Genomic DNA, 24,753 nt, shown 5'->3' on the forward strand with positions numbered 1-24,753 from the left:
TCTCACGCAAGAGCCCCTCGCGAGGCCATTGTCTCGCATTTGCCTATTCTCGGCACACCAAGCAAGGCCACATCTCGTGCAAGAGCCCCTCACGAGGCCATTGTCTCGCACCTGCCTATTCTCGGCGCACCCAACGAGGCCATGTCTCGCGCAAGAGGCCCTCATGAGGCCATTGTCTCGCACCTGCCTATTCTTGGCGCACCAAGCGAAGCCACGTGTAACGACCCAATTTCGTTAATAAGGCTTAGGGCCTTGATTAGCGTGCCTGGAGGGCAATAAGTGATTTATTGTTATAATGTGTGAGTATGTGATTAGAAATGCATGTTTAGGTGAATTAAATATGCATGTGGGCCCCGTTTATTTATTAGGGGCATGTTTGTAATTTTAGCCTATTGAGGGCATAAATGTGATAATTGTAATAATTGTGATATACTTGTGATATATCTGTATTGCACGATCCGAGACAGTCCTAGGGAGCTGTTAGCCAAAACGTCACAACGGGGTCGAAAATCCGACTCGGGGCGAGTCGAGGGGTATTTCGGGTATTAGACGTTTTATGGGGTTATCAGGTTATGGAAATAAATATTTGGAGATATATTTGAGGTTATAATGTTTAGGAGGGAATATGGGGGAAATTTACCATTTTTCCCTCGGGGACGTTTTTGGCACCCCAAGCTTTGAGGTAACCTTAGAAGCTTAAGTTAAATAAAATAGAATCCAAGAAACACTTAGAAACTTGGAGAAACCAACCCAAACTCTTTCTTTCCTTCTTTTTTTTTTCTCTAAACCATACTAAGGGAAACTTTGAGGAGATTAAGCTAGGAAACTCATAATTCAAGGCTGGAGCTTTGGGGGATTGAAGCTTGGAACTAAGAAGGTTAGCTTAGAGATTTAACTAAGCAAAAGTAAGACTTTAACTTAATGAATTATATTGGTTTTCTGCTGATATTTTAGAGTTTTGCATGTGTGTTGGGTGAAGAATCATCTTTGAGTTTGATGAGGTTTTGAGCTAGAATTCTTGTTAGGTTTTGTTGCCGAGTTCATGGTATAACTTATGTGATGGTTAGCTTGAGTTGTTGGGTTGATTTTGGGGTTAATTGGATGGGCTTTCGTGGCAAAAATGGAGGATTTTTCTGGGTTCGAAGGGTCGAGCCGCATCATTGTTCTTGCTGAGTCGCGGCCCTCTGAAGCATTTTGGTGGCCAGGAAGGAGGGTGGGCCGCTAATCCAATCGCAGCAGGCGCAAAATCAGCACTATAATGACTTTATGGTGCAACAAAATGAATATGGGCGGTCTCACATTGAGGAGTTGAATACTTTGGTCACGAGGTGGACTATGAGTTCAGCCGATGAGAATTATTTCACTCCACCGCCACAGTACACTCCATATCAGTGGCCACCTCCACCACCTCCACCGCCATACTGATGTGGCGTCAGGTAAGTTCTCTTCCCTTGTTCTTTTTCTTTATCACATTGGGGACAATGTGCGTCTTAAGTTTGGGGGGGAGCTTATTTTGTTTTATTTTTGTTTTCTGCGTTGTTTAGTTTAGTTTAGTTTTCTGTAGTGTAAAAGTTAAACCATCATTCTTGTCTGTACTTGCTTTGTCTTTGCTCGTGAAAAGGAAATTGAATTCAACTGTGTGCTTGGTTCAATTGTTTTAGAGTTGAATTTAAAAAGTTCTGTGGGAAATTTTTAATATGTTTTGAAAAGATAACATTTTGGATTGTATTATATGTGTTTGACTAGGGTTGGTGGAATGACAATTTGAATCTAATAGAACTTGCATTATTTGGCTTTTGAGGCGAAATTCTTGATGACATGTGTTTAGAAAAGTGATTTAGGCAATTTTTTTTGGATCGATTGTGCCTTTCAAGCCGACCTTGAGTTAATTATCCTTAGTTACCCTTTTGAGCCTTGAATTTGGTTTTTGTTCTTGATCATACTATTTGAGCCTAAATTTCTTAACTTCTTTATTTTTGTTTTCCTGTCCTTTTGTTATCATAAGCATATAATCTGTGGGAAAGAAGAAGGAAAAATAGTAAGAGGTTGTTATGATTGGAATACAGTATGATTGTACAAAAAGAAGAGAGAGAGAAGTCTTTGAGAAAAAAGAAAAAAAAAAAAAAAGAATAATATCACTTTGTCACACTCCTTGATCATATTTATATATAGGAAATAATAAGTTTGGAGGAGTGTGATTTGAAAAAAAAAAAAAAAAAAAAAGTGATAAGTCTAGAAAAAGAAAAGAAGAAAATAATGAAAAGTGTTGTCATCTCTCTCTCTAATTGTATAAAAGGGTGATTTTTGGTGTGGTAAAGAAAAATTTGGTTGGTTTTAAGGTTTTATGCTTATGGTAACGATTGAGCTTAAATGAAAATTTCATCTACCCTTACCTAAGCCTAACACTATAACCTGTGAAAGTCCTGTTGATTTCAAAACATGTGTTGTTGACATTAGTGGAGAAGGTCGAGTAATGCAAGCATATTGTAGATTTGGTTTGTGAAATTATCTGGAATGAGTTGAGCATATATGATAGAATGCAAGTGTTGTAGTCATTTTCATGATATATTATTGATTTTCCTAATTGAACTGTATAAGTTGGACTTTGAGGCAATTGAGCTGAAATTCTGGTTATAAATATTGCAATTGAGATTTCATGAGTGTTGGCAAAGCAGTGTAGATGGTAATGATGGTTTAGCTTGTTCGTTTTTGTGTTTGTTTCTTTTTGTTAGTGTAACTTGGTCTTTACTCGAGGGCGAGTAAAGGTTAAGTTTGGGGGAGTTTGATGAGTCTAGTTTTCATGATGTTTTGGTGATGTTTTTAGTAGTCTTTTATTTTGTTTTTCCTTGTTTTAGCGCGGGTTTACGCTTTGTTTGGTTGTTTTTGTGAATATCAGGAAGAATTGAGCATGTGGAAGGAAATGCCAAAGAAAGGGAAGAAATAATCGAGTTTTTCATCATATTTTGATCAAGAATGGTTCTCAACACAATTTGGAAGTGTTGGTGAAATTTTGGGATGAAAACTTGAAGAATTGAAGAATTCCTTAAGAGCCACGGCTTGATCAAAGTAGGGCCGCGGCTAGGGGGAGAAACAGAAGCATGGTTTTTGAGGACATCTTCGGGCCGCGGCATGGCTAGGTAGAGCCGCGGCATGGATGGGCATTTTGCCCAGAAGACAATGATGCGGGCCGCGGCATGGTTTCAGAGAGCCGCGGCATTGAAAGGATAGTATGCCCAGAAATTTTGACACGGGCCGCGGCATAGTGTATGTAGAGCCGCGGCCCGCCTCTCTAAAATCTAAAAATCCTAGGTTTTAAAGGACGAAAAAGAAGAGAGAAGGAGGTACGGACGAAGGGAGGAGTTCTGGTGTTGAAGGCTCAAGCTTAGAGTATTTTTACATGTTTTTCTTTTTTATGTTATCTTTAAATTCTGTTGTGATTAGCACTATGACTATGAACTAATTTTCTGTTTAGGATGTTCAATTGAATCACTTGAATTTCTATTATGACCTAATGCAATTTTAATTTCCTCTTCTTCAATCTTCTTCAATTCCTTATAACCTGTTCTTATAGATTGATTATTGATTGGCCATCTTTAGTCATATATATATATATATGTTTTTAAGTCAAAATCTGAGAAGTGAGATTTAATTATGCTGTGGTTATATTGGACATAATTCTAATTTAGAACGAAAGTATCTGAATTAATTGTGTAGCTGTTATTAAGTTGTGGAATTTAATGCTACCTTTGTGGTTCAATTTACCATAGAAATATAGGAAATTGTCACCTAGGTTGAGTTTATAATTCATAGTATGATTATAGACTGTTGTTTCAACTTGTTAATTGAATTAGGTAAAAATAAGAAGAATTCATACTTTGCGTTAGGGAATAATAGAAAGGATAGTTGATGAGATTGAATATCCTAATTGTTTCTCAGTGATTGAATTACGAGTTTTTACTATTAGTTATTATTCTATTTAATTGTCGATTATTATTTCTGCACTCTATCGATTCTTTTGCTGTATTTTACAAAAATCAAGAAATTTTAATTCATCAAATAGAACAAGAGATTAATTGACTGGTAATTGATAATTCAGTCCTTGAGGACGATACTTGGTTTTACCATTTTAATACAAGTTCGCGACTGTGTGCACTTGCATAGCAAAATTATCGCAACAAGTCCTTGGGGTTGACTTCAGTATTACTTGGCAAGTTTCCCTGGGGTCTGTTATTGAGCATATTTGCCAACTGCCTAACCTGTGTCTCAAGGTTTCGAATGGAGGATCTTGTCTCAGTCATAAATTGAGTCTGAGTGTTAGTAAGAGTCAACAGGGCAGCTTGCAGTTCATTAGGTCTCTCAGGTTGAGGCATTGATTGTTGAGGCCTAGGCTGCATTGATGACGAAGCTTGATTCATAGGTGGCTGAGGCATGTTATTCTGAAATTGACCCTGAAACTGAGGTTGTTGGCCTTGATTATTCTTCCACGAAAAATTGGGATGATTTCGCCACCCAGGATTGTAGTTGTTGGAGAATGGATTATTGAGTGGCCTCTGAAAATTTCCCACCGCCTGAACTTGAGCATGATCCATGGGGGTGTTATTCATACAGATAGGGCACTGATCGACAGAATGAGCACCACCACACATTTCACATCTCACTGCCATCTGAACCGCATTAGCAGACACACTACTCTGTTGCAACTGCTTGGTCAAAGAGGCTACTTGCGCTGTTAAGGCAGTGATTGCATCTAGCTCATGCACCCCAGCTACCTTTCTGACTCCTGATGATCTTTCCTCAGACCACTGATGGTTGTTTGTAGCCATGTCCTCCAGCAGTTCATAAGCACCAGCTGCGCTCTTGCTCATAAAAGTGCCACCCGCTGCAGCATCAATAATGGTTCTGGTTGTCGGACATAAACCATTGTAGAAATTCTGTACTAGCATCCACTGTTCTATGCCATGATGAGGACATCTTCTCAGGAGTTCCTTAAACCGTTCCCAAGCTTCATACAGTGACTCTCCGTCATTCTGGCAAAAGTTATTTATCTCTCCCCTCAATTTAGCAGCCTTTGACGGAGGGAAAAATTTGGATAAAAATTTCTGAGCCAGATCTTGCCAAGTGACAATGGAGTTTGGCTGCAGAGAATTCAGCCAACTTTTAGCTCTGTCCCTTAGAGAAAATGGGAAGAGCCTAAGCTTGATTGCGTCATCACTCACCCCATTATATTTGAAGGTTCCACACAATTCTAGGAAGTTGGACAAATGGGTGTGAGGATCTTCAGAGGGCAACCCATTGAATTGCACAGAGGACTGCACCATTTGTAAAATAGCAGGCTTGATTTCGAAGTTGTTGGCCTCTACAGCTGGTGGGCGTATACTATTTTGTACTCCCGTCAGAGTGGGTAGCACATAATCTCTCAGACTCCTCTCAGCGTTGGTCTGAGCCTGAACCCCTTGGACAACTCCTGGATTTAAACCATTCCTGCCATCCCCATCATTCTGTGCCATCTTCACAGAATTCTGGGTCTCTCTCTTAGTCTTTCTGATTTGATTGCAAGACTTTTCGATCTCGGGATTCAGAGGAACAAGTGTGGCTTTTCCTTTTCTGCCACGCATATACCAAAATTCACCTGAGATAGAAAAATTTAGCAACTAAACAGATTAGAAGCAAATAAATTAAAATCAAATTAGAATAAAAATTAATTAAACTGATATTGATAATTTTCAGTCCCCGGCAACGGCGCCAAAAACTTGTTGCGATAATTTTGCTATGCAAGTGCACACAGTCGCGAACTTGTATTAAAATGGTAAAACCAAGTATCGTCCTCAAGGACTGAATTATCAATTACCAGTCAATTAATCTCTTGTTCTATTTGATGAATTAAAATTTCTTGATTTTTGTAAAATACAGCAAAAGAATCGATAGAGTGCAGAAATAATAATCGACAATTAAATAGAATAATAACTAATAGTAAAAACTCGTAATTCAATCACTGAGAAACAATTAGGATATTCAATCTCATCAACTATCCTTTCTATTATTCCCTAACGCAAAGTATGAATTCTTCTTATTTTTACCTAATTCAATTAACAAGTTGAAACAACAGTCTATAATCATACTATGAATTATAAACTCAACCTAGGTGACAATTTCCTATATTTCTATGGTAAATTGAACCACAAAGGTAGCACTAAATTCCACAACTTAATAACAGCTACACAATTAATTCAGATACTTTCGTTCTAAATTAGAATTATGTCCAATATAACCACAGCATAATTAAATCTCACTTCTCAGATTTTGACTTAAAAACATATATATATATATATATATGACTAAAGATGGCCAATCAATAATCAATCTATAAGAACAGGTTATAAGGAATTGAAGAAGATTGAAGAAGAGGAAATTAAAATTGCATTAGGTCATAATAGAAATTCAAGTGATTCAATTGAACATCCTAAACAGAAAATTAGTTCATAGTCATAGTGCTAATCACAACAGAATTTAAAGATAACATAAAAAAGAAAAACATGTAAAAATACTCTAAGCTTGAGCCTTCAACACCAGAACTCCTCCCTTCGTCCGTACCTCCTTCTCTCTTCTTTTTCGTCCTTTAAAACCTAGGATTTTTAGATTTTAGAGAGGCGGGCCGCGGCTCTACATACACTATGCCGCGGCCCGTGTCAAAATTTCTGGGCATACTATCCTTTCAATGCCGCGGCTCTCTGAAACCATGCCGCGGCCCGCATCATTGTCTTCTGGACAAAATGCCCATCCATGCCGCGGCTCTACCTAGCCATGTCGCGGCCCGAAGATGTCCTCAAAAACCATGCTTCTGTTTCTCCCCCTAGCCGCGGCCCTACTTTGATCAAGCCGTGGCTCTTAAGGAATTCTTCAATTCTTCAAGTTTTCATCCCAAAATTTCACCAACACTTCCAAATTGTGTTGAGAACCATTCTTGATCAAAATATGATGAAAAACTCGATTATTTCTTCCCTTTCTTTGGCATTTCCTTCCACATGCTCAATTCTTCCTGATATTCACAAAAACAACCAAACAAAGCGTAAACCCGCGCTAAAACAAGGAAAAACAAAATAAAAGACTACTAAAAACATCACCAAAACATCATGAAAACTAGACTCATCAGCCGCGGCATGCCCTTGCTTGAGCCGCGGCGTGCCTGCCCTGTTTTGGGGTTGCTCTCTGGTTGGGGGCAGGCCGCGGCATGGCCTGAAGGGGTCGTGACTCTTAGTGCATTTTTGGGCTTTTGAGAGGTTTTAGGCTTGGGAATTCAAAGGTTAAGGCTGGGGATGGATTTTATCACCCGGATTGATAGAATTCAAGGTCCCGGAGATTAGAATTATGACCCAAAGTTATTTAAGGGATTAGAACTTTATGGATGGATATTGTTGGTGTGTTGAGACTAGGGTTTCAGCGAGGCTCGGACTAGAAGACTGTGCTCGGGACATCGGTGCTTGGAAAGCTTGGGACATAGGTAAGAAAATTTTTGTGCCTGTAGGATACCTGGGCGAGACCCTATAGGATACCTAGGATATCCTCATGGTGTGGACCACGAACCCAGGGCCTGGTAAAGCGCCTGGGACGGCATGGCCGTATGTGGTTAGCCTGATGATGGCTTGTTTATATGTTAAGTGTTTGATATGCATATGTTATCTGCTTGTGAGATTTTTCTTGCTAGGCTTCGGTTCACGGGTGCTCTGTGGTGCAGGTAAGGGCAAGGGGAAAGTCAACCAACCATGAGTACGGAGACGGTGAAGCGGGGCAGACATGTTTGGCCTGCCTGGCTGCCACAGCTAGGGGTATTTTGGGAGATGATTGTACAAAACCATATTTTGTCGTTTAGCCGACTTTAGTTATACTTTTGAGTTGTAAATATTTTTAAACAGTATTTTGGGATCCCAAATGTTAAACGCTTTATGTTTTTCAGTAAATGGAACTATTTTCAAAGTTTATGACTCTGTTTATGGTTTAATTACACTTTTGTCTTAAAACCTCAATTAGCGAGTTAAATGCACGTTTTAAACTCACTTAGTAACGACTCTAAGGAAGTAGGACGTTACACCACGTCTCGCGCAAGAGCCCCTCGCGAGGCCATTGTCTTCCACCTGCCTCCTCTCGGTGCACCCAGCGAGGCCACACCTCGCGAGACCATCGTCCTGCACCTCGCGCATCATGCAGCGCCCCACGTCTCGTGCGCCTGCCTCAGATGGCCTTACGCCTTGCGAGAGGAGGCGTCTCGCGCCCAAGAGTGGCATGCCTCGCGAAGCACGTCTCGCGCACATGAGGAGTGCACCTCGTGCCCAGGAGGGGCGTGCCTTACATAGCCTCGTGCCTAAGACCCTGCGAGACGGCTTCGCACCCTAGCTCACCCGTGAGTTGGCCTTGTGCTTGAGCACCCCGCGGGACCTCTCACACCTCACCCCTTTTATCCAACCAGCAAAGTCATTGTCTCATAAGCCTTTTTGAAACATGCGCCTCGCTGACAAGGCCCTACCCTACTTTTTAGGGTAGGTGTCACCAGCAAAGTTTACCTCCCATATGTATCCTTTTTAGTCAATAAGCAATCTGATGCTTAGATAGACATGAAGGGGCTAGATCAACATGCACATCTTCAGAAGGTGAAAACATCCACCAGGTGCAGGGTACACGTATGGGTATGGAATCTACGTACCAATCAAGAGGTGTCTGAATATAAGGACAACACCCACACCAAGCAAGTAGTGGGAGTACGACATAGTACCAAGGCAGGAGTACTTTTGTAGACCCCTGATGTAACGACCCGGATTTTCAAGACTCGATAATGCGAAAATATAAATGTTTTCATTTAACAAAATGTCTCAAAAACCCATAGAAAAAAAAACTTTTTAAAAAGTCGTATGGCCATACTTAACATTTAGTTACAAACATGTTTTATAAAGAGTAGAGTGAGCCTAGTTTAGGAAAATTACACAACATTTCCAAAAATAAAATGGCTTCCCAAAAGGTCGGTCCACATGTACATTTGCAAGGAAGACTCCAGTGCTCACTGCTTTGCCTTGCCCTTGCTCTCACCTACAACATGAAACAACTAGATAAGCGAAAACGCTTAGTAAGATCAACTTTCAAACAAAGCATGTAGAGAATTAGGGTTCCAGACCCTACACAATCAATTTCAAGAACGCTAAAGCGTCCTGGCAAACTTATGGTCATGCCTGATAACAAAGGATAAATTAATTCATTACTAGATAAAATCCTGCACTCAGAAAATCCCAGAACAAGCAAATATATTATATTACAACTATATCTTATCAACAATTATATCCCTGCACTCAGAAAATCCCAGAGCAATCAGATATATTATATCAGAACTATATCTTATCAAAAAATATATCCCTGCACTTAGAACATCCCAGAGCAATCAGATATATTATATCACAATATAATTCGAGACCAACGCTCTACAATTTCTATCAATTCAGGTGTAACGCACCCTCCAACATAATTGCTAATCTGTAAAAGAGAATCAAGTCTCCACACTAAGATCTAGCCAATAAATATCCTCATCAATGGTAACTATCGTGTTACCTAGGGCATCGCTACTTATCCAAGAGTGTAATCCAATTTACACGGTTTTACGGAGACTTCTATGTTAATCAGTGGTGCTGGTGAGCAGTTGCCCCTAGGGTGTTCAGCCTCACTCAATCTTGGCAACCCCTAGTATCTCTAGGCACTCTCACTGAATGGCCAATATTCACGGCTGCTATCCGGGAATAACTTATCAGAGCACTTGCTCGGATTCTAACCGTCCAATGATTAAGTAAGCATGAGGGCCCCTAGGTTTAACCAGCTTATCCTCATCTCATGGCCACTCGTCGCGGTAATGAACCGGACATAAATAAAATCAAGCAGTGTGACGGGGATCAACCGTCTAGGATATGACGGACATCTACCGTTCATATTTTCTAAATCAGCACTCACTAAACTAACGTCTCTAAGCAACTTTCTATGACAGTCTATATATGTGCATGTATCCCTATACTAACATACAAGACAATAATCATTTCATGTTGCAGCCATACAATATAAGTTGACTTACTTGGAGTCCTTAGCGCTCAGCAGGTTTTCACCCTCCAACGTTCAGTCCAGTTACGCTTATCCAATACTGTAGTTATCCATACAGTATACTCGGATTTATTATGGCACTCATAATTCATTATTATTATTTTGGGCAGTTTGGTTATTTTAATAAAAGTCATTTGTAAGGATTTATAATCCTTATTTGGTTTTAAACCTATTAAGGAAAGTCATACAAAATATTTGAGACTAAACCCTAAGTCTCGGGGAGACATATCCTAAGGTCTCGATACCTAGGCTCGGGTATCACAATGGTATTTCCCCACAATCCGCTAAAAATCTTATTCTTTCAAGGTATCGCTATTAACCCGCACTTTCGACTAGTCGGTTAAAATATGTAAGATTTTAGCCAATATTATATCCAGAAAATACAAATAAATTCCTTAATTATTTTTAAAGAAAATAAACTCTTAATTTTTCCCTTTTATTTTTCTTAATGTTTTAATCTCTAAAAACCGTTCTAAGAAAATTGCCTAATGTGTCTTAATAAGGAAAACCGTTAAAATTTTCCCATCTTGACTAATTAATTTTCCAAAATCAATTAATCAATTTTACTTACTAGAAAAATAATTCATTTAATTATTTTCTCAAAATATAGGGTTTTAAACCCTCTTTTAATTTATTAACTATTAATAAATTAAATCTCTTATTTTTAAAAAGAATAAAAACTCTTTAATAAAAATAATTCATTTAAACTCAAAGGGGTAATTTTAGTGAAAATATGATTTCAAGACTTACAAATTTATATATTGAAATAAGCAAAATTTTACTTTTTACCTTATGTTCCAAAATCTAATTTTTACGCTAAGTGTGAAAAGCCTATTTTTCACATTTTTAACTACATACTTCGTTAGTTCATAACTTAAAATTTACTTACCTAATTGTTACCAAAATTTCCCAATTCCATTTTTGCTATGCCATTTAGGTCTTTGTAAAATTTTAGGTCAAAATGAGCATTTTTTATTGGTGAAATCATTTTCCAACAATGAGGTAAAAATGACCTTATTTTCAAGTCCTTATTTTTTCCAAACTTTGACAGTTAATAACTTTCAAACCGTTCAATATTTTCTTACCAAATTTTACAGTGGAATAATAGGTTATTCCAGAAATATGTCCACAAAAGTTTAGAAAAAACTGGGTTCATTTTCCCTATACAGTGGCTGTCCAAACTTGGTTCCGAAAATAAGAATACAAAAAAACAGTTTTTCCTAAACTTTGAAATAGCATAACTTACTCATTTCTAAACATTTTTTAGTGTTTCAAAAGCTCAATTTTATGTACTCAATCTCAACAACATCACAGTACAATTTAATTTTACAAAACCAATATACAGTGGCTGCTTGACCCCTTGGAAGTCACAGCTTAAAACATGTTTTGTTTTAGGGTATCCTACAAAACCCTTGGGGGTTTTGGTTCCCATTTTCAAAAATCAATACACATGCATCATAAAAATTATTAAAAACTACCATAACCTTATTACATCACCAACAAGAAACTTTAAGCATTAAATATACAAAATAATGCTTAAAACTAAAAACCCTACAACAAAATCATCAAAAGTAAACTTTTTACCTTTTTGGTGTTCTTGCTTAAGGTTTGGACCTTCCTATTAGCTTTGACTCCTTCAAAACCTTTCAAAAACCCTAACCAACTTCCTCCAACAACATAGTTAATTAGCTATTTGAAACTCTATGCTTAAAACTTTACAAAAGTCTAGATTAATGAAACTTTACCTTAGAGAAAACCCTTCCTAGACCAAGACTTAGTTTCCAAGTTTCCTTGGTGTTCTTGGGGTTGAAAATGGAGAGAACACTTTGAGAGGTCTTCAAAAATCAGATGAGTGAATGAGAGAGAGTGGTGTGGTCGGTTGGGGAGGGTTGGAAGAGTTTATCACACTCTAAAATTCCTAAAAAAACACTCAAGTGCTTTACTCCCACTTGCCCACTTGACATTATCCCAAACCTTTAAATAAATGGGATTTAAACTCAATTAGTTAATAAATGGGATTTCAAAACATCATATGGCCGGCCACCCATTGTTATATATGTGATCATTTCATTTTTTTTTTATAAAGGTTAATAAATGTTTCATACGAAGAAAAGTCCAAATTGGCTTTTGACACATTTTTCACTCTTATTAAGTTTTAATCACCAAACTTAACATTAATTAATTAAATTAAATGTCTCTCATATTTAATATAATTAATCACATAATAAAATTTAACCTAAGGTCCATTTATGGAATAAAATTCCCCATTTCGGCAAAATTAGGCATTTAACACAAAATGCCTTAAAATTTCCATTTTCTTTTAGGTTTATTATTTTTGACCAAACTTTAACTTTTATGAATGTATTTTATGCCCAAAATATAATTGCCATGATTTTTCATTTTATTTTCCGAGATTTTTACCCGATCAGGGTTTTTGTGTCGGTCCAGGACCGAAAGTCTTATATTGACTTTTAAAATCACAAAATTCATATTTTGGCTAGCAATAACTCATGGAATACTTCCAGACAAAATATAATATTATTTAAAATAATATTCTTAACCCGGGGGAAAAATCCCAACCCGAGTCGTTTAAAGGTACCCGAAAACGCAGGACGTTACACCTGACACATACTAAAGTTGATCACCACTCCTCCAACACCACAACCACCTGCACCATTACGCCTGGTGTCACTCCTCTGACACTCGTACCAAATAAGTAGTGGAGGCACCCCCACAGACCCTAACTATGTACTGGAGCCAACACCACTACACCTGATACTACTCTCCTGACAATGTGCTTGTGTACAATCTAGTCCCCTGAACCACAATGTATCAGGGGCTATTAGAGCCCACTATAAAGGGAACCTCACTTCAACATTGAAGGAGGTTGGAAAAAACATTGTAGCTTTATACCTAGAGGAATACAAGTTCTTTTCCCATTTCCTTCTACAACTATTTTCTAAGTTTTTTATTAGATTTTTGGAGTTCTTCATTTATAAGTACTATACTTTGATTTTTGTAACTTAACATCGTTGACGAGTTCTCACCGTCAACGGTCATTTTCAAAATCATTTGTAAGGATTAAATATCCTTATTTGGTTTTAAACCCATTCAAGAAATTCATACGCAAAAATTTGAGACTAAACCCTAAGTCTCAGGGAGACCTATCCTATGGTCTCGATACCTAGACTCGGGTATTGCAATAGTATTTCCCATAATCAACAAGTCGGTTAAATATATAAAAGATTTTAGCCAATATTATATCCAAAAAAATCTACTTAAATTCCTCAATTATTTTTCAAGAAAATAATCTCTTAATTTTCTTTTTATTTTTCTTAAGGTTTTAATCTCTAAAAACTGTTTTAAGAAAATAGCCTAATTTTAACTTAATTAGGAAAACCGTTAATAATTGCTTATCTTGACTAGTTAATTCTCCAAACTCAATTAATCAAGTTTGTTAACTAAAAATAATTTACTTAATTATTTTATCCAAATATAGGGTTTTAAACCCTCTTCAAATTTATTAATAAATTAAATCTTTTATTTTTAGAAAGAATAAAAATAATTCTCACTAAGTATGAAAACCTCATTTTTCACATTTTTAACTATACACTTTGTTAGATCATAACTTAAAATTTACTTACCCAATTGTTACCAAAATTTTCCAATTCAATCTTTGGTATGTCATTTAGATCTATGTAAAATCTTAGGCCTATAGGAGCATTTTTTATTGGTGAAAATATTTTTCAAACATTGAGGTAAAGATGACCATATTTTCAAGTCCTTATTTTTTTCCAAACTTTGACACTTAATAACTCTCAAACTGTTCATTATTTTGTTACCAAATTTTACAGAGGAATACTAGGGTATTCCAAGAACATCTCCACCTAATTTTAGCAAAAAGAGGATTCATTTTCCCTATACAATGGCTGTCCAAACTTGGTCCCAAAATTAAGAGCACGAAAAAATAGTTTTTTTACCTAAACTTTGAAATAACATAACTCACTCATTTTTAAATATTTTTTAGTGTTTCAAAAGCTCAAATTCATGTTCCCCATCTCAGCAACATCAAAGTACAATTTGTTATATAGTGGATGCCTGACTCCTTGGAAGTCAAGGCTCAAAACCATTTTTTTTTTTTCAGTTTTAGGGTTTTGGGTCCCTATTTTTACAATCAACATACAAGCATCATAAAAATTATCTAGCAACTACCATAGCCTTATTACTTCACCGAAAAGAAAATTTAAGCATTTAATACACAAAATAATGCTTAAAAATAAAAACTACACAAAAACAACCATAAAAAGTAAACTTTTTACCTCATGTTGTTCTTGCTTTAGGTATTGATGTTTCTACTAGCTTTAGAACCTTCAAAACTCTTTCAAAACCTTAAACTAACTCTCCCAACAACATGTATAGTTAGTTATTGAAAGATCTATGGTTAAAAATCTTATAAAAGTCAAGTTTTTGGAACTTTTACCTTAGGGAAACTCTTCCAAGATCAAGGCTTAAGCTTCCAAGATTTCTTAGTTCTTTTGGTAGTTGAATATGGTGAGAAAATTTGAGAGAATGTTTTTGAACAAGATAAGAGTGAGGGGAGAGGAGGGGGTTTCGTTTGGGGGAGGGTGGAAGAGCCTAGACAACAAAAAAATATCTAAAACACTTAAATATTTTTACTTTATGTCACTTTGTGACCTTTTTCACTCTTATAATTTAAAAAAAAACAAAACACATAATATTTAAATTAAATGTCTTACACATTTAATTTAATTAATCACACAATACAATTTAATCTAAGGTTCATTTATGGAATAAAATTCCACAATTAGGCAAAATTTTAAGCATTTAACACAAAATGCCCTAAAATTTCCATTTCCTCTTATGTTTATTATTTTTTGACCAAACTTTAATTTTTATGAATGTATTTTATGCTTAAAATATATTTGCCATAGTTTAACATTTTATTTTCTGAGATTTTTACGTGATTAGGGTTTTTGTGTCAGTTCAAGACCGAAAATCTTATCTTGACTTTTAATCACACAATTCAAAATTTGGCTAGCAATAACTCATGGAAATAAATTTCAAAAAAATATAGTATTATTTAAAATAATATTTTTAACTTGGAGAAAACAATGCAACCAGATTCGTTTATAAGTATCCGAAAATCAAAATTGGGGGACCAATTTACCGAAAAGTGTATAGTTTAAGTGCACTTTTGTAATTTTGTAACAAAGTTTTTTTTTTTGGGAAGGGTGCGTGTAAGAGCACTCCCAACGGGTGTTCTACTCTATCATTTAAAATACCTCATCAAAACACACATTTTTCTATTTTACCTCTAAGTTTTACATTATACCATACATCAGCTTTTCTATATATTTCTCTATATCATTTAAATATTATATCTTTAAATATATTTTATTACTTAAAGTAAAATAAAATAATTGAAAAAGAAAAAAGATATAATAAATATATACTAAATAGAGAGAGAAAACTTATAAAAACAAAATAATATTAAAATATTATATAAATGATATGTAAATGTTATGTAAATGTAGATATGTATTAATTGGAGTTTGTGCATATATGTATAAAAGAGCTGATGAAATATATTTTTATGAGTTTTAGCTAAATATTATAGAGAAAGTGTGTTACAAAATATATCACCAAAACATACATTTTTATAATTTACCTCAAACTTTTACATTATACTATATATCTACTTCTCTATTTTTTCTCTACATCATTTATATATTATATTTTTAAAAATATTTTATTTATTTTAAGAAATAAAATAATTAAATATAATAATATCACACTTATATATATACAAAAGTTTATAAAAAAATAATAAAATATTTATAGCTTGATGAATAGTATTTCACTACCTATAGAGAAATATTATTCATTTAAGTAAAAAAATATAACTTTACATCATCAATTGGAAGACTACTTAACTATTTTTTCTCTATATTATAAAAAATAACACATTTTAGCTCTTCCATCGAGAATGCTGTAAGCTACCAGTGTAATTGTGATTAATGATCCTCGCGTAAATTCAAATTTCTTTTAAAATAAATAAGCCTCCAAATTTTATGTCCTCAAAACTTTCCACCCGCCAAATCCAAAACCCAATTTCCCGCCAATGCTCCCAAAACCTAATAATAAACCGAATTCCCATTTCTTTCGAGCAACATAAAGTAAACTAAAACCGCTTCCCATTCTCATAGATCTACTACGCTACACTACAAATCCTTGTGAGACTTTTCAACTCACCACCATGAAAGTCCGATCGATGAAGCTGAGAGAAGCTCACAAAGCTCCGAGCAATGGACGCCCTTCGTTTTGCTCGGTGTTGTGGGACCAGCAAGCCCGCCACCTGGTCACCGCTTCCTCTTCCGACCCAACCATCTCCATCCACGACCCTCTTCTTCCTTCGGCTGCTCCCAAGCTCCTCCGCCACCACCGCGACGGTGTTACTGCCCTCGCTCTCAGCCCCAACTCCACCTGCCTCGCTTCCGGTTCGGTGGATCACTCCGTCAAGCTCTACAAGTTTCCTGGTCATCTTCTCTTGAATTTTTTTTATTGAGTCAATTTGTTTATTATAATTAAGTATGTCCGGATTGTTGAAGTTACTTTGTTCGATTTGTTGGTTCTCACTCTTCCAATTATATTTTTAGAATTAGCTACATACACATCAAAATTGCGAATAAAAGGTCTTGCTAATTGTTCTTTACCTCTTTTTTTTTGTATAATAAATATATATGTGTATATATATTGCAATTGTTGCATCGGATTGTTGATATTACCTTTTTTTTATTGTGGATTTTAAGTTCTTACTCTTCTGATTAAACTTGAAGAATGAGCTAATGTTATTTATATTTTATTATTTCAAATTTGATCATGAACAGGGGGGGAGTTTGAGACTAACATAACCCGATTCACCCTGCCAATAAGGGTTCTGGCATTTAATAAATCAGGAACCATGTTGGCTGCTGCTGGGGATGATGAAGGAATTAAGCTTATCAACACAGTAGATGGTTCAATTGCTAGAGTTCTCAAAGCGCATAAAGGACCTATATCTGGCTTAGGTTTTGACCCCAATAGTGAATACTTAGCTTCTATTGACTCCACTGGTACCCTCATATACTGGGAACTTCAGTCCGGAAGTACCATTCACACCCTTAAAGGCATTGCTCCTGACCTTGGTCTAGACCCTTCTGTCATGAATGTAATCGGCTGGAGTCCTGATGGGGACACCTTAGCTGTTCCGGGGTTGAGAAATGATGTGGTAATGTTTGATAGAGACACAGCTGAGAAGCTATTTTCTCTAAGAGGTGATCATACACAACCTATTTGCTTCTTGGCTTGGTCACCGAATGGTAAATACATGGCTACTGCTGGTTTAGATAATCAGGTTCTGATTTGGGATGTTGATAAAAAGCAGGATATTGATAGGCAGAAATTTGATGAGAGAATTTGTTGTTTGGCTTGGAAGCCAACGGGCAATGCACTAGTTGTTATTGATGTTATGGGCAAGTATGGTGTGTGGGAATCTGTTGTTCCGTCATCTATGAAATCTCCCACGGAAGATATTCCAAATTTACATTTGAAGAATAGTAATGGGCTTCTTTTCTTTGAGGAAGAGGATCAAGAGCTTAGTGTCTCAGGTAGTCTAAGTGATCTTGGTAAAGATAGCCTTGGTGAATCTGAGCCACCTAGCAGGAAGAGAATAAGGAAGCATTCTACATTTGAAAGCGATTTAGAGGAGGATGGCTTTGAGGAAATGAGTTTGCCTCTGAAAGTCAAATCTCATAAAAAAACACATCATATGCATAAAGTTAGCAAAGAAGATGCAAGTGAGGGACAAAAAAGCAAAGTGACATCTTCAAGGTTCCAAATGCAGGAGGCTTTTCAGCCAGGTGCTACTCCTATGCAGCCTGGAAAAAGGCGATTTTTGTGTTACAACATGCTAGGAAGTATAACAACAATGGAACATGATGGATACTCCCATATAGAGGTAATGTACAATTATAACCTTCCAAAAGTTTTTTCAGATCTACGTAGAACATTATAGTTCTGGATTCTTTATTATCTACAATGGCCTTTATGTCACTACTATTGATGTATTGTATCTTAAATGCAGATAGATTTCCATGATACTAGCAGAGGTCCACGGATTCCCTCAATGAATGATCATTTTGGTTTTACAATGGCTTCATTAAATGAGAAAGGAAGCGTGTTTGCAAATCCTTGCAAGGGAGAGAAGAACATGAGTACTCTAATGTATCGCCCATTTAGTAGCTGGGCGAATAACAGCGAGGTTAGATCACTTGCCTTTTTCAATTTTCTGTGTATGATGAATGTGGAATCCTTTTATGCTGACTTCTACTGAATAATGTATTGCCAGTGGTCTATGCGATTTGAAGGGGAAGAAGTGAAGGCTGTGGCACTTGGTACATCATGGGTAGCTGCAGTTACAAATCTTAATTTTCTTCGCATCTTCACAGAGGGTGGCTTGCAGGTTTGTTCATAATATTTTTTTTTCTTTCTAATATGTGCTGTTGTCGACATGACTAATATTTACTTGAGAGAGAGAGGGAGAGGGAGGGAGGGAGAGGTTTGTAGGTTTCTTCATACAGTCTCTCTCTCTCTCTTTTGATGTGTGCTGTTTTTTAAATATGTGCTGTTGTTGACATGTCTAATATTTACTTGTGAGAGAGAGGGAGGGAGGGGGATAATATCTGCAAAAAATGTTCAATTTGAGAGAGATAGGTTTGCAGGTTTCTTCATACAATCTCTCTTTTTTCTTTTATTGATATGTGCTGTTGTTGACATTTCTAATATTTACTTGTGAGAGAGAGGGAGGGAAGGATAAAAGGTTTGCAGGTTTCTTCATACAGTCTCTCTCTCTCTTTTTTTTTTTTTTATGTGTGCTGTTTTTTTAATATGTGCTGTTGTTGACATGTCTAATATTTACTTGTGAGAGAGAGGGAGGGAGGGATAATTCCTGCAGAAAATGTTGAGGGAGGGAGGGGGGAATAATTCCTGCAGAAAGTGTTCTTTCAGCTGTTACTGAATATTGAAGCACCTTTGTCGGTGTTACTATATTTGTTTCTTTTTTCATATTTTTTTTAGATAAGTTTTGCTTCTCATGCGGATCTTACCAAATGGTTATAATGGGGATTTTGTTGCAGAAGCATATCCTGTCCCTTGATGGACCTGTTGTCACTGCATCAGGCTTTGAGGATGAAGTTGCAGTTGTTACTCATGCTGCTGAGTGTCTACCTACAAATGAGCAGGTCTTTTTTGAACTATTAATAAGTAGTACTTGAAAAAAGAACATTTACAAGCTATAAAGAAAGACATATTCTACATCATAATGGGGGAACGACCAACCAATTAAAGAGGACTTTAAAAGCTGTTTCTGTGATCCCCTAGAAGGAGGCACAATTTGACTTGACAGTATTGATACACTAAAAAGAATTAAATCTGGAATATATTGAAATCAAGAGTCAAAATACAAAGCTTCCAAGCTTTTCAAGACAGCTTGGTATGTCCACTAGAATTTAACTCCTCACAAAAGCACACAATAATCGGATGCCCTTATGAGAGTAGCTGTTGGGATCTAGTTACTCAACCAACTAACTCAAGACTAAGCCCTTAACTACACTGTTTCATTAAACAACTCAGCCACCCGTCAGCCAAAAAAAAAGTCAGTCTAATAGGTGGCCTAACAAGTATGCCTTACCATTTTTCTGTTTTACTTCATGCTATTTGAAATTTGACTTTATTACTCCTAAATTCTGCAGGTGCTTGAGTTTAAAGTATTTAATGTATGTGACGGGACTCAGCCACTTAAAGGGCGCTTGCCACTAACTCCTGGTTCGCATCTAATATGGTTTGGGTTTAGTGATGAAGGGCAATTAAGCTCCTATGATTCAAAGGTATCTTAATGTTTTCAGTTCACATAATTTTAGTTCTCGTAATTTTGCATAAGCATTTGGAACTGAGATGTCTGAAATTTCTAGGGTGTGCTAAGAGTTTTTACAAGCCAATTTGGAGGCAGTTGGTTGCCACTCTTCAGGTTCGTTATTATGTAATGAAGTGTTAGTTTATTCTTATTAGAATAGTGGTAATGGTTTCTTTCAGAAGTTTGTAAGTTGGCACTTGGCTTATGATTAATATGTGTGATGCAGTGCTAGTAAAGAAAAGAAGTCTGAAAACTATTGGGTGGTTGGGTTGAATGCAAGCAAACTATTCTGTATAGTTTCCAAGAATCCCGAACTATTTCCACAGGTAAGGATAATATTCACCTTTTTGCTTTCCTTTTCCTTCAAGGTTTGATCAGTCATAACTTTGCTCTCTTTTCAGGTTATGCCCAAACCAGTTCTCACTCTGCTGAATCTTTCATTGCCTCTTGCATCATCTGATCTGGGAGCAGAAGCCCTTGAAAATGAGTTTATTTTGAATAGCATGCATCTCTCGCAGGTTTGAGCCCCCATTCCATATCACATATCATTATATATCTTCTTAGAGTAATGATTGGCACACTCCCAATTTACAAACTCTAATTACACATTATGATGTGTAATTAATCTGGTTTCCACTTAAAAATATTCATAGTTAAAACTAAATACACATCAAAATATGTAATTAGAGTGTGTAACATTACTCTTCTTTTTACTGTTATATCATGAACTATCTGCTTTGCATGTAAGGATTGTCAAGTTTCATTCGTAATTGAGAAAAGAACTGCCTGTTATATCATGAACTATCTGGACAATTGTTTTACTCTTACTTTTACTTTTACACTTTGCTTTGGAAGCCAATAAGATGCTTTTAGTGACATTATTTGCTTGATATATTTAACTTACAGATTCAAAAGCAAATAGAAGACATGTCTAGTTCTTGTTTGGACACCACATTACTTGAGGATGAAGCTTTCAATGTAGAAGCAGCGCAAGATAAATGCATCTTGAGGCTAATTGCATCCTGCTGCAATGGTCAGCCTCTTTTCCTGTGTAATATTAGATCCTGTACAAGATGACCATCTGATGAGTTGCATCTCTTTCTTATGGTGATTATTTCAGGTGATAAGCTTGAGCGGGCTACTGAACTAGTTAAGCTTTTGTTGCTTGAGAAGTCGGTGAGGGGTGCCATTAAGCTTGTTACTGTTTTGAAGCTACCAAATCTGGCTGAACGATTTAACAGCATATTGGAGGTTAGTGGCACACACTTCAAACAAGGGTCATTAATGCTAGGAATAATACAAACTATATTTTTGTAATCTCTTTTTCTTATTATTCTTCATTGCCTTGTTGTAACAGGAGAGATTGCTTAATGAAAGTAAAGGGACCATGCATAGCATCTTCCCTAGCTCAACTCGCCATGCGTCCGCCAAAGACGTTGCATTTCCTAAGATTTCATCGTCTTCTGAAAGGAGTAACCCTCTGGAACCTGATTGTCAGTCATCACCCCCAAAATTATCAGCTCCACTATTTACTAAGAAAGCGAAATTGCAAGGAGCTAAAGTTGAAGAGGGGAAAGCAGAAGCAAACCAAACTGCAAAGTTGGATGATATTGGAAAGGGAAAGAAGATAGAAGAGGTGAAAACTGTTGCAAAGGTTAATCCTATTATTACAGGAGAATTGAAAAAGGTTGGGGAATTGGAACAAATACAGCATACTCGTCCATTTAATCCTTTTGCACAATCATCAATCAATCAAGAAAAGAAGGCTTCTGAAGTAGATCAAGTACAAGCAAATCGTCCATCTAATCCCTTCTTCAAGTCCTCTGTCAAGTAACTTAGTTGATGATTGTAAATATTATGTTATTTTAAGATGGCATCCATGTATTGGAAACTATTAACGAGTCACTCTTGTAATTATGTATTGACTAGTGAGAAAACACTATAGCTTCTCTTTAGGCATTAGCTCGGTGTGGGGTTGGCTCCCATCCAATTTTTTTCACAATTTTAGAACCATGGTTGGTAGAAAAGTGAAAAAAGGGGGATTAAAAATAAGGAAATTGAATTGAATTGAGAAAAAATAGGGGCCAACCACTCTTGTTAACCAAGTCAAATCTAAATATAAATATTTAAAGTTTATATATAATGTATATATATTATAAATATTCGGCTTGTGATCAAAATTGTAAACAAAGTCAACTTGAGATGGATCCACTCTCAAATGAATTCAAGGTACAAGTTGAAAGTGATTTAGAGGTAATATTTAGAAGAATTGATTGCTAACGAAAATTGAATGAATTTATGAGCTTTTACATCATATTTAACACTCTTTACCACTAAAAACTTTCAATCCTATTATGATTTATTAATAAAATAGGTCTTAGATTCAATATCAAGAAGAACAAGGTTCAACTGAGTTTCGAAGCTTGAGGGAGAGTACAATTCTATAGAGATTTTGTATGTAAAGTGCGCTAAAGAGAATAATGACAGTAAGAGATCTCTATTTATAGTCTCTTAATGGGTCATGGGCCTTACAAGCATGATCTAAGCCCTACACATGTTCGATCAACAATCTTTGTGTAATGAACTTCAATTTCTTCAAGGCGGATAACTTCTTTCAATTTGATTACGCTTGACCAGCTCATGCAGCTCAACTAGTACTACCAGATTTTAATACTTTCTCATCTTCATGTCTAATTTTTGGTTAAACATTTGATCTCTAAGTTTATCTTAGTGCGACCAACACTAGATAAACTTGCATGCTTTGACAAAGTTGATACCTTTTTCAAATTCTGACAAAAAAAAATGGAGTATTACTTTTAGAAACAATGATGACACTTTTTTGGTAAAGTGGTGGTTTTTTCTTTCCCATGCGTGTACTAGTCACATCAAATAGGGCAATGATGAGTTTTTTTTAATAAAAAGAGGCAATAGTTCTGTTATCCCAAAAATCAGAAGTGAATGACATGGCAGGAATTAATTGCACGTGGCTGACACCTGGCAAAACCTGTGTTCGACTATCGACCAGGAAGATGTTCGGAGTTATGCGATCGGTCTCTTCATACGACCAGTCTGGTCGTAGGCACGTAACACGCGGAGGAAATCTTAGGCAGTTATGATGGAATCCGAAATTCTCTCCCATGATTTCCTGAGTATCCGATTATTTAGGAAATAATATATGTAACAAATCAATGTAAATCTTCCCTGAGCTTATAAATAGAAGGAGAGGGCTCAGGGAAGGGGACCCGATCTTTTTCTCTTTTTCTGACTTCTAAGTCGCTGGAGTTTAGAGTTATCATATCAATCACATTGTATTGTTCTTCAGAGGTTAGTGAAACTCATTGAACCCTAGTTCTTTGATCACTCCTTTGACTCTCACATCAATAACAATCTAAGTGGACGTAGGTTATTACTAGATTCTGGGGCCGAACCACTATAAAATATCGTGTTCTTATTATTTTCGCTACTACGTTCTTTTCAATGCATTCATCCACGTCAAGCGTATTTTGACTCCGTGTCAGTTGCCCAAAATCAGGGTCAACATTCTGGTGCTTTCATTGAGAGCTTGATTTGTCACCGTTGAGAAAGCCAATGACGAAAACTGCAAGGAAAACTGGACAGGCGGTCGCCGCTGCACCATCAAACCCGCCTCCTCCTCCTCCTCCTCCTGCAAGCGTGGCTGAGAATGAGCCACATTTGGACTTTGAGGAGGAAGAAATGGATGACGCGACGCTAAAGAGTACTCTGGGGGCGTTGCATGAAGAGCTGGCCAATCTGAGGGCCAGTCAAGAAAGTGCTGCCGAAATCATGTCGCGGCAGCAGCAAGAGATTGAGCGGCAGCGCGCGGAATTAAGCGAAAGGCAGGCGGAGATGGACCGTCGCCAGAGCGAAGCCATGGCAGCCCTAGAGGCAGCCTTGCAATTGGCTAGGAATCAGGCCGCACCTGTCTCGCAGCTTGATCAACCTGCGAATGGGCCACCCCACAGGGGTCCCAATCCTAACCCCAATCCTAGCCCGCCTATCCAACCCTCGAGCCCGCAAAGGCCCGAGCAGCCTCAGGTGCCTCATGATGATGTCCCACAGAACCCTGAGGCACAACCTCCATCCCAAGCTGGTCGCGGCAATCCCCCGCATCAGAGGCAGAATAGGACCGAGCATCAGCCTCGTAGTCCTAGACGCCATAGGGGTGACGAGCCGAACCTTCCGAATAGAGGTTAGAATCCTCCTGGTAACAGGAGGAACTCAGAGTTAGGCTCTGCGGTCCGGGGTCCCCCACGGCATGATAATGCACGGGGACACAAAGACCAGTGCAGGCCACCCTCTAACGCTCGGGACACTTCAGCCCGGGATGGAAATCGAGGGAACAGTCGATCCCACCATAGCCAATCAAGATTCAGAGATGGCCATGGGTATAATGAAGCCGACTCCGGCAGAGGAAATGCCGGTCGGAGGAATGACGAAAGAGGTGGAAACAGGAATCAGCCACCTCAGGATGACCAACCCGGCAGACGGGATGCTGGGGGGCAATCCAAACAGAATAACGTCTTCAACCGGCTCGGAGCTAGCGAGCAGCAGAGAAGAGACGAGGACTTGAGATATGTGCTCAACGATCGCCGCGAGCGGCATGGCGAGAACATCCCCCCAGCAACAGAAGCCACATC

At 37.2% G+C, this 24,753-nt stretch overlaps 1 protein-coding gene and 1 non-coding gene across 2 annotated transcripts; both read left to right on the top strand.

Moving 5' to 3' along the window:
- The first annotated feature begins 4,953 nt into the window (after nt 1–4,953).
- On the top strand, nt 4,954–5,060 carry LOC133833587 (small nucleolar RNA R71). The gene has a single exon (XR_009892960.1). It is a non-coding gene; the product is annotated as a small nucleolar RNA R71 (small nucleolar RNA).
- Nucleotides 5,061–16,245: 11,185 nt separating this feature from the next.
- Nucleotides 16,246–22,050, top strand: LOC133830772 (protein ENHANCER OF LHP1 1). Its single transcript, XM_062260841.1, has 12 exons — nt 16,246–16,682; nt 17,034–18,142; nt 18,269–18,445; nt 18,533–18,646; nt 19,320–19,424; nt 19,935–20,069; nt 20,154–20,209; nt 20,322–20,421; nt 20,497–20,613; nt 21,002–21,128; nt 21,216–21,346; nt 21,453–22,050. Exons 1-12 carry the CDS (start codon nt 16,403–16,405, stop codon nt 21,927–21,929), a joined length of 2,928 nt encoding a protein of 975 aa, XP_062116825.1. The 5' UTR covers nt 16,246–16,402; the 3' UTR covers nt 21,930–22,050.
- Nucleotides 22,051–24,753: the final 2,703 nt, after the last annotated feature.

The sequence above is a fragment of the Humulus lupulus genome, chromosome 4 (assembly GCF_963169125.1).
Source record: "Humulus lupulus chromosome 4, drHumLupu1.1, whole genome shotgun sequence".
Lineage (NCBI taxonomy): Eukaryota > Viridiplantae > Streptophyta > Magnoliopsida > Rosales > Cannabaceae > Humulus > Humulus lupulus.